The following is an 11,189-nucleotide window of genomic DNA, read 5'->3' on the forward strand; positions in this document are numbered from 1 at the left end:
TATGCCTCTTTTCTCTCCCAAAGATTAATATACTTTTGAGGTACCGTATTTACACTGACCTGTTGATAAGTCAACCTATGTTACATAGGCTGATTTTTTTTAACTAAAGTTTCTAGACTTATACATGAGCATTTAGAGTTACTGATATTATGAAATGTATTACATCTCACTGCATAAAGTGAGAGCTTTGCAGAAAGGAAACAATATTACAGACGAAGATACAAAATAAATATTTTACAGTAGAGTCTCACTTATCCAACATAAACAGGCTGGCAGAACATTGGATAAGCAAATATGTTGGATAATAAAGAGGGATTAACATCAAATTATGTTATGATTTTACAAATTAAGCACCAAAACATCATGTTATACAACAAATTTGACAGAAAAAGTAGTTCAACACGCAGTAATGCTATGCAGTAGTTACTATATTTACGAATTTAGCACCAAAATATCATGATGTATTGAAAACATTGACTACAAAAATACATTGGATAATCCAGAACGTTGGATAAGCAAGTGTTGGATAAGTGAGACTCTACTGTATTTGGTAAGGGAGGTGTCCCTCAGAACATTTTGGACCAAGGGTTATTATGATGCATATGCTTAGAATCAGTTATGCTTATGTTTAATTTGTTGTGATACTATGTAAAAAAAACTTCAGACAAAGAGCGTGAACACTTGGATCCAGTTTGGTGCCTTGGGCATTCAAAAGCTGCCTTGCACAATTGTATTGCTGTTCGTAAGAAATAACTTCACAAATAAGTATTCACTTGTAATATGCCTTGAGTACCAAACTGGAAAAGAGGCATGATGATGATGTTGATTGTGATGACAAAGATCAAGATAACTTTATCTTATCGATCTAGAAGCCGAGGCTGGGGAGGTTGTGTTTACGCCACAAAACAAAAATGTTGTTTTATATTGTACAGCCTCAATCTAGTCTCTAAAATATTCTAGTTCAGTGTTTCTCAACCTAGGGGTCGGGATCCCTGAGGGGGGGGGTATTGTGAGAGGGGTGTCAGAGGGGTCACCAAGGACCATCAGAAAACTCCCAAATATCAAAGTTTATTTCCCCCAAATTCCACCAGTGTTCACAATTGGGCATATTGAGTATTCATACTAAGTTTGGTCCAGATCCATCATTGTTTGAGTACACAGTGCTCTCTGGATGTAGGTGAACTACAACTCACAAACTCAAGATCAATGCCCACCAAATCCTTCCAGTATTTTCTGTTGGTCACGGGAGTTCTGTGTGCCAAGTCTGGTTCAATTCCATCATTGGTGAAGTTCAGAATGCTCTTTGATTGTAGGTTAACTATGAATCCCTGCAATTATAACTCCCAAATGATAAAATCAATCTCACCCACTCCCACAACCCCACCAGTATTCAAATTTGGGTGTATCAGGTATTTGTGCCAAATGTGATCCAGTGAATGAAAATACATCCTGCATATCAGATATTTACATTATGATCCATAACAGTAGTAAAATTACAGTTATGAAGTAGCAACGAAAATAATGTTATGGTTGGGGGTCACCACAACATGAGGAACTGTATCAAGAGGTTGCAACATTAGGAAGGTTGGTCACGGGAGTTCTGTGTGCCAAGTCTGGTTCAATTCCATCATTGGTGAAGTTCAGAATGCTCTTTGATTGTAGGTTAACTATGAATCCCTGCAATTATAACTCCCAAATGATAAAATCAATCTCACCCACTCCCACAACCCCACCAGTATTCAAATTTGGGTGTATCAGGTATTTGTGCCAAATGTGATCCAGTGAATGAAAATACATCCTGCATATCAGATATTTACATTATGATCCATAACAGTAGTAAAATTACAGTTATGAAGTAGCAACGAAAATAATGTTATGGTTGGGGGTCACCACAACATGAGGAACTGTATCAAGAGGTTGCAACATTAGGAAGGTTGAGAACCACTGGTCTAGTCTCTAGTCCTTTTTTCCTTACCACTAAGGCCCCTTCTACACAACTGTATCAATCCAGATTATCTGCTTTGAACTGGACTATATGGCAGTGTAGATTCATATAATCCATCTCAAAGCAGAAATCTGGATTACCTGCCTTGATATTCTGGATTATATGGCAGTGTAGAAGGGCCCTAAGTGATAAGTAAGACCTTTTTGTTTTTGAAAAAAAAATGTTTTCCAGCCAATATTTTAGCAGGGTTATAGTTTGATTCCTTTTAAAGGCATTTCTGCATGTATTTTGCCTCATACTAATTGTTCTCTTTTACGTTTACAGAAAAGTTATCGATGCCAATCAAAGAGAAGCCTGGGTTTCTAATGACACGTATTGGGAACTCCGAAAGGATCCTGGCTTTAGTAAAATAGAAACCCTCAAACTCTGGTAAACTGAGAATGTAGATCTAGTAACATATCACTCTTTAAAAGAAAAGAAAAACTATGCACATGTTTCTTATAGCTAAGGGTGGTTTGTGGGTCTGCAGGAAACCTTTCATTTGCTTTTATATTCATCTTTATAATGGACCTCCAAAAGTGCATTATCCCACACCCTAAACATTTCTGCAGCAGTCATTAAATTAAACACCCCTTAAAGATTCAGACACGGAAAAAGCAGCACAAGAGAAGCGTGTACTGAGTTAGCCAAAGATGCTTTGAAGAGTATCTGGTGCTTAAAATAGACATGGAATTCCAAAACAAAGCAAGTTCTGTTCTAACAAACTTGTCTAGAATGTCTACACCTGCAGTTACTGAATCTTGAATCACACTCCTTATTCATTTCCAGCTTCAGGTTAGTTTCCTCATGTGATGTGCTTGGACTGGCCATGTTGAAAAAGACATGCTTTTTCTGGAAGCTCTTCCCATTCATATGCCATGTTTCATGCCTTAAAAAAACACAATGTGAAGTTGTACATGGTCATTTTAACATATGTATTCTTAAACAGTCAGAATTTTTAAAGCACTAGGGTTTGGTTCATATTATAAATATTGAAGGAAAAGTATTATCTGAAAGAGAGCAAACCCTAAACGGATGGTGAAGAAAAGTGATGTATTGGTATATGTTTGAACATCGTGGGACTTGGTCATGCTGGAAAAAAAAGCTGGCTAATTTTGTAACAAATGAATCCGAGGTCACATTCTCAATGCCTAATGCTGTGAAAAATACCCCGTCTCTTACCATCACTTCTCATGGTTTCACACTTTGTTTCATTCTCTCATACGTCTTAATACAGTTGGAATTCCTTGAAGATTGCATGAGGGTCAAGCACAAAAAAAGATGTCAGAAAAGTGTCTGGCTTCTCACTTGGAAGTGAAGGATTGTCCTGATGACTTAGGATTATTTGAGTGTGTGTGTGTTCATTCATGTTGTGTTATAAGCATGATATACTTCAGTTGCAAGTCTGGGAAAGGCAGTGTGGCTCACATAGTAGGTTCTTGGTCACACCTTGCTGATACGTTTTTATGCAAAATTATATTTTACCGGTTTCCATAAAGCAATTATATTTTTGGATGAAGAAGCAAAACCTAAATGGCTGCTGAGTGGCACATTTTTGATGCGTAAGTGGAAAGAGCTGGGTGACTCCTCTCTCAAAGTGAAGTTGGTATGCTTTATTAGTCAATATTATTAGATTTTTTGAAAAAATCTGAATGCTTTTTAATGTAATCTTGTCTTTAATTCATGCCCAGTTTATTAACTGGGTTCTAATTCCATTTCTTGGGCACTGATGACAGAAAAGATGTCCTTGTATATATTTCATAATTAATATTTATATATGTACATGGCACATAAGTCTATACATACTTTATTTTACCCTTTATATAGTACTTCCTAAGAAGAAATTATTGGTGGGCTTCCATAGACACATAGAGATGGCTAGTTTGTACTATGTTTCCCAAAAGTAAATTACTTATATATGCTATTTGGTACTTTCCCCTCCCACTAACCCATCCTTTTCTGTTTTGTATTTCTTAAGGAACAGGCCATTTAAGAACTATGGTTCTTCCCTTACATTATTCCTGCCTCATGGGATATAGTGGCATTACACAACGGAGCCACAATTTCTCTGAGCTTCCTTTTGTTGCTCAGGATCTTAGGGGTTTGACTGAGGTTTGAAGGTATCTGAGGATGCTTCCAGACAAAGCTGTTATTCTACCTTTCACACATTTTATGGGGCCTCCATGCAACCTAGTCTCTTGTTTGTATTTCCCCCCACAAAATATTGTTTCTGACCCCCTTTTAACCATAGTGTGGAAGAAATACAAAGATTTTGCAGTACCTTTTGAATGATGGCACCAGGAAGCACCTTCTCACCTTAAAGCACTCAAAGAGCATTGAAGAATATCAGCTTTCCAAATCCATTTTAGCAAAAAATCCACTAACATTTCAACTTTTCATTTCCTAAAGAGAGATTTTCAAATTGTTGGGGCTAAAGGTGTGAATGTAAAAAAAAATTTTTAGGGGCATAGCATGGGACTAATTCAACTCTTTAGCTCTATCAGTATCTCCAATATCTAAAGTTGCAGTATTTCATGTTTTGTGCATTTGCTGATTTCAGTCCTCCCTTTCTATTATCCGAATACATTCAAGATGTCTATTATTTTTATTAATGTCCCACTTTATCTCTCTCTAAAAAAAAAATACCTAAGGCGGTTAACAACACTATAAACAATGCAATATAAAAATAGTAGGTTTGCTTGTCTAAAGAGAATGAAATGTCAACAGATAAAGCAAACCGGAGGGCAGAAACAAATGTTCCCAGATCAGTTATCTGCTTTGGAAGCAGAAATGACTTTTTCTTCTTGGGGAAATCTTGGGGCATGGTGGATGGTGGAGGAACAGTTCTGCAAACTTGCAACAGAAAATGACTGTTGTGAAAAGGACACTAATTGGTTGATGTTCACTAAATTATTGGGTAATAGAAGAGGGCATTTAGGAGCAATCTTTTAATAGGAATAAGTGGTCGGGAGTACATCCCTCCAAGGTTTCCCGGTGAGCTAGTGTAGTCTCCAACCTTCTCTAGTTGCCCACTTCTCTATAAGAGAGAATACTGGGCCCGATTATTTAAGCCCAGTTTCATAGGCTATTGGGTGTTATGGACTGCATTTTGGCCCATCCGTGATTGGCATTCTGTTCAAGAATCTAAAAATATGTGAAGCATCACATATAATGTGGCATGTATCAAGGAGTTTCACTTTTTCTAAATGTGATATTGCGATTCTTTAAATATTTTTATACATCTCCTTTTGACAGCCTGTATACCAGTGGTTCTTAACCTGTGGGCTGCAGCCCAGCAGCGGGCCATGAGAACGAAAATCCGGTCTGCAAACCTCCTTCTCTTTATTTTATTTTCTTTCCACTCCTTTCTGCAGAGCTGACCATTGCATTGGATAGATCACATCAGCTCTAGATGATTAAATATGGTTTTCTGTGGGCGAGCATATGGCGATTACTGGATGGCATATGTTTTGTAACAGAAACTAGAGCTGATGTGATCTATCCAATGCAATTTTCTGAATCAGCACCCCAAATAACCAAACTGAATCTAAAGTTGACCAAAAACTGATTCGTAACCCTTTTGGTACTAATGTTGGATAGTGGTCCCTGGTCAAAGTGGTTCCCGGTCAAAAAAAAGGTTTGGAACCACTGCTGTAGACTAAAATTGGAAGGACAGAGAAAAGATTACCATGGCCTCTATGCAAGGGTGACACACACACACGTGTACAGTGTTCATCGTCTTCACACCTGTTATAGCACAGGTCATCCCCATATCATTATTTCTTTCTGAGAGAGTTCATTCTTATTGAACATGCTTTTTAATATCATCTGCAGTGTAGAGAAAAGGCAGCTCCCAAAGGAATGCATGCTCAAAGATGGGAATCCTATACAGAAAATTCTGCTTTAAGTCTCCTTCAGGAGAGATAAAGTGTGGCAATAATAATAATAATAATAATAATAATAATAATAATAATAATAATAATAATAATAATAATAATAATAGGGCAGGAAGGAGATGTCATCTTTAGTTGTATGTGCTTCATGACTCCAACTGAATAGATGATTTCTGTGCAAAGGTAATACATTTGTGTACCCAGGCTGAGCAGAAGTGCAATGAGTGTGTTTGCATACATACAGGATACTTATATTGCGGATGTGCATGTGGTTGATCCTGGAATTATATTGCTGTGATCATCACTTGCAAATACATCCAGTCAGTTAGTCTTGATAGAACTGGGACAGGAGAACTACCATTTAGTTTTCAATTTAGAATCAGTCTTGAAATTATTTACACCTACCCCCTTTCTGGATCTTTCCCCTTAACCTCAGAAGTGATCATTTATTTACTTTCTGTATTAACATCTAACTCTGCTTCACTGGGATTTTCCAGCCATTTCTGGCAGATACACTATGGTTTATGGGTGGGCTGTAAAAAGGTGCTTGAGGTTCATGCAACAAGCATGAGCTAGGCTAGGCTATTTCCCTCCTCTGTACTTGGGACACTTGGGGTCTTATGAATAACTCCATCATAGATGGTTTCTGCAATACCTCTCAATTTCAAAAAAGTAGTTTGCTAGGAGATACCAGAGACTGGGCTGCTGCTCCGACAAAAAGCTGCTAATCCTTCGCTCAGAGCTTTCCAAACATTTCATGTTGGTGACAAAATTTTTGGACATGCATCATTTTGCAACACAGTAATTCAGTTTTACTATCAACTGACATCTTATAAGAGATACAGACACATGCAGAAATTGTAATAATATATATGAGGAAACAATGTATCTCATGAGCACCTTTCATTTATATGTTTTTAAAGATTTGTTGGAGCCTCCAGTGGCTTAGTGTGTTAAAGCGCTGAGCTGCTGAACTTGCAGACCAAAAGGTCCCAGGTTCAAATCCGGGGAGCAGAGTGAGCTCCCGCTGTTAACTCCAGCTTCTGCCAACCTAGCAGTTCGAAAATATGCAAATGTGAGTAGATCAATAGGTACCGCTTCGGCGGGAAGGTAACGCTGTTCCATGCAGACATGCCGGCCACATGACCTTGGAGTTGTCTACAGACAACACCGGCTCTTCGGCTTAGAAATGCAGATGAGCACCAACCCCAAGTCGGACATGACTGGACTTAACATCAGGGGAAACCTTTACCTTTACTAAAGATTTATTGCTTATTTCACATAGACCCAGAAGTCTTTTGTTATGTTCGTGTGACACATCTGCACACTGCAGCTGACACACTAACATGTCACAACACAGAGTTTGGAAAGCTCTGCCTTAGCTTCTCTGAGTTGTTTTTGTTCACTACAGCATGTCGCTGAATCTTCTGCTTTTTAACATGCTAAATTAAGCCTAGACAATGTATATAATATTTATGCAAGAGGAACGAATTAACCATGCTGGGGGCTTATGGATTTCAATGGGGCAAGGTAGTTGCACATCATTTGCTGTGGATTTTATCTGGATCAGTTTACACAAGTGGATCTTTCACACTATGCATTTATAGCACTATGATTCCACAATGGAGCTCTGTGGCTAAGCGCGCCATCCAAAATCTAGATCCCTGAACTTGCTTTGAAACGACTCAACTATAATGGTATGATTCCACTTTAACTGCCACGGCAACATCCCATGGAATTCCGGGTTTTGTAATTTGGTGAGCTCATTGGCAGAGGATTCTAAATACACTTCTCTAAACATAAATTCCCAAGTTTCAATTGGATAGAACAATGGCAGTTTAGTTGGTCCCTTAGCACTCCACTTGTATAGTGTGAATGAACTCATGGTGTCATTAGCGTGGCTGCTGCCAATAAAATGTATCCTTTTTTTGCATTGGATGCCTTTTGAGAAGCACCGGATGCCGAAGTGTTTGCGTGTTTCTCACAGCAATGCCCCATCCGCACTGGGAATGCTGATGCTGCAACCTGAGCACTAACAAGGGATTTTTTATATGCTTTTATATTTTACCATTGCAAGATGGTAGCAAGCTCTGGGACTGTACGTTTGTAGCATCTGCAGAGGTGACATGTAAATTTGGCCTCCCAATCAGATATTTCTTTTATTTCTGTTTTTTAATTTCTAAAGGTTTTCAGATATACCCTTCAAAATGAATGTTTTTTAAAACAGAAATAAATAGAAGCAGAATATACATCAGTTACCAAAATATTTCTGGTAAAATTACATTTAAAACTGAAATCGACAGAATTCACTTTAAGGGAACAATATGCATCCTATCAGGCAGAAATCCAACTACCGTGTATTTCTGCAAATGACTGATCTCATATGATGGAGACTTTTCTTTATTAAATTTCCAGATTGGAAAATTGCACTCTTCTCTGCTCTGAGCCTGTTCCCTCTCCTTCAAGTTTCAGCAAAAGCTCAAGAAGACCTAGTTTGTATGATTTGCTTCTTTGTTATAATGCTGCTTATTCGCTGAAAGGCGCTGTATCTAACAATGCTCCAATCAGGTCCCTTTTACTGACCTCAGTTATATACACATTTACTTTTTTTGAAGTAGATTTCGTCCCTCTCTTCTTCAAGTCCAGTAAAATTCATTGGCAGATTTGGGAAACAGTTATTCTCTGCAGAATTGAGGAGAGGCAGGAGTTCAGCCTTGGAAAAGGTTACAATATTTGTCGAAATTGACAGGATCTCTAAAACTGGGCTTTACAGCATGCAGAAAGCCTCCAAGTCTCTCGTACTTCTACATGCTTGGCTTGCAGTCGTAACCATAGTTTTGGCCTGGTGTGCTGAAGCAAAATATTATTTCCACAAATACTTTTTCTAAAGATCTGCAACAATTATCCAGTCCAAAATAAAACATCTGAATCCTGTGTGGCCCCCAAATATTTGAGGTTAAGTAATTGCAGATTTGTGGTTGTGGATGCAAAAAAGTTTCCTTGCTGTTGCATATATGTACTGGGTGAATGAAGACCAGACTCTGGCTACCAATCCACATGTTTGGGTTAATCGATTTCCTTTCTGCCATTAGGGTGTTTCTCAAAATGGTGCCAGTTTGGAAACTGGAACAATTCAGTTATCTGTGGGAGTCTGAGCAAAACCAACTGTTATTAAAAAGAAATTATGTTTGTCTGTTTCCTTATGTGTATCCTGTCCTTTGTTTAGCAGTTCCCATTTCCTACACAAATTAACCACCCAATTGCTTTAATGCAAAACAACCTTTTGTTGATTTGTTTGTTTGCCAGTAAATTAATGTGAAGAAAGGTATACATATTATGCCTTAAAGATAACAGCTGAGCTTGGTTTGAAATTCTGTTTGATCTAAGAGGAAAACCATCATTGTCAAATGATACACTGTATTTTGCAGTGTCCTGTTTTACTCATTTCGGAAAACGTGTGCTGAAAGAACCATATTGAAACTGAATTGTCTTTACAATCTCATCAAACCCTAGACAGAATTCAGTAAACGTTCAGTTCCCTATGTTTAGCAAGCCCTGTAAAATCTAACCACAGCTTCCTGGATTGTATCCTATGGCAGCAATTGAAAAAAAGGTGATTTTCAGAGCCAAAGAGATTGTGTGTGAATCTGAAACATCATTTCCACTGGTTCCACTGCCAAAGAAACAAGCCATTGCTCACTTGCAAAAGTGTCCCGCTTTCCCCTCTTTGTCAGTGGGAGCTGTTCTAGCAGCAAATAAATCCGCTGCTTTGGTAACACATGGTTCTGTTCAATATGCGTGTATCACTTATTTGGATTGTCTGGTACGTTGTGCTACCAAAAAAAGCAGGAAAACTGTGCCTCTTCAAATGAATGTTGTACAGAGGAATGTTCCACTTGTAAGAAAATGGGCCTCAATAAATTCACAGCAATTACTTTGTAAAGTCACGTTGATTTTTTGCGGGAAGTGTTTTGATTCACTTTACTGGTTTTCTTGATTGTATTTCCTGTCCTAGCCTGCCTTGAAAGGATATCACAGTGCCCTCTTTCAGTCCTAAAAAAGACAAATGAGAAAGGACAGTGACAATAGCCATGGAGAGATTTCTATCCTGATCTCTTCATTCCAAACACATTGTTCTGTGTGATGTGTATTTTCTGCTGCGTCAGGTCAGATGTGATTTGATCCCAAAGCTTTCTAGTCAGCATGTAGATAGATACACAGAGCAGTGAGCTGCTTAAAATAGCAATACTGGCTTGGATCCAGACTTTCAATACTCCCATACAGATGCTCATGACAATGAGTTGGAGAAAAATGCTAGTATCCAATGATGGGAATTCTTCCCTCTCACAAAAAAACTGGTCCTGATGTTATTACTATTGGATTTATCTGTGTAAGTGATTGCTCATACAGTGGTCAACATAAGTGATCATTGCAACATGTCACACGGGGAGGGATGGAGCTATGGTTTTTTGCATTGATTTCAGATTCCTTGGGTGTTTCTGCACATGGATCTGGAATTTGACACATTTGGGACTTCCAAGCTGCTGCAAATCCATTGGGGTACATTAGGCCCACCACATTTCCCATTGACTTGGACTTGGAAACTAGAGTCGATCTGAGCGGCTCATTCGTCCGCAGGAAAAGAGGACTATGCCAAATTACTGTAGAAAGCTGCCTAGACTTCTATGACCACTTCAGCTCAATGGTTTAACGCCAAAATTGCAACATGACATTTGCCAAGCCTAACAAATATATATAAATGTTATCTTGTGATTACCACAATGAATTATGAACATTCCCGTGGTGCTTTCCCAAGAACTTGGATGTAGGCTTCCCACACAACACTGCAGAATGGGAAACATGCACTGGCATTGTGTTCATAGCATACATAGGTTAAAGTTGAGTCCTACATGTGAAGAGATGTTTTTGGAAAATGTGCACTGGTCGCAACCAGCTAATGATGAAAGTGGAGTCATACATGTACTTTTAATACATAAGTGTGCACAGTAGTATGTGATTCCATGTTGCCTTTGTGCACTACAACTGCCCAAAGTTTGTCAGCCATGCGCATTAACCCACATATACTACCCTACATTGGTATTTGGCACAGAGGCTGCTTAATGGGGAATATTTACACTGCACTTAAGTGATTCAGAATCTCAGTCTGCATATGTATATGTGCACCACAGTGCTATGGAGCAATGACATTTCTCCCAAAAAAGATGGCCCTACTTGCATTGTTTTGCTGTAACATGAATTTATGAAATGATCAATGTATATACAAAACGCAACTTGAAAATGAATTACTGCAA

The 11,189-nt window shown here is 38.4% G+C and overlaps 1 protein-coding gene across 9 annotated transcripts in view; it reads left to right on the top strand.

Annotated features, from left to right (window-relative positions):
* The window catches only part of osbpl6 (oxysterol binding protein like 6), a 139,163-nt gene extending 129,352 nt beyond the window's left edge, over positions 1–9,811 (top strand). For 7 of the 9 annotated variants that reach the window (XM_008118209.3, XM_008118214.3, XM_062969130.1 and 4 more), the window contains one exon: positions 2,270–9,811. In XM_008118209.3, the coding sequence (XP_008116416.1) occupies positions 2,270–2,378 (109 nt within the window). In that variant the 3' untranslated portion in view covers positions 2,379–9,811. The remainder of the gene's footprint in view (positions 1–2,269) is intronic. The other 2 variants (XM_003225691.4, XR_010002346.1) reach the window with 2 other exon arrangements.
* Positions 9,812–11,189: the final 1,378 nt, after the last annotated feature.

Source organism: Anolis carolinensis, chromosome 1, assembly GCF_035594765.1.
Source record: "Anolis carolinensis isolate JA03-04 chromosome 1, rAnoCar3.1.pri, whole genome shotgun sequence".
In the NCBI taxonomy this organism is placed as follows: Eukaryota; Metazoa; Chordata; class Lepidosauria; order Squamata; family Dactyloidae; genus Anolis; species Anolis carolinensis.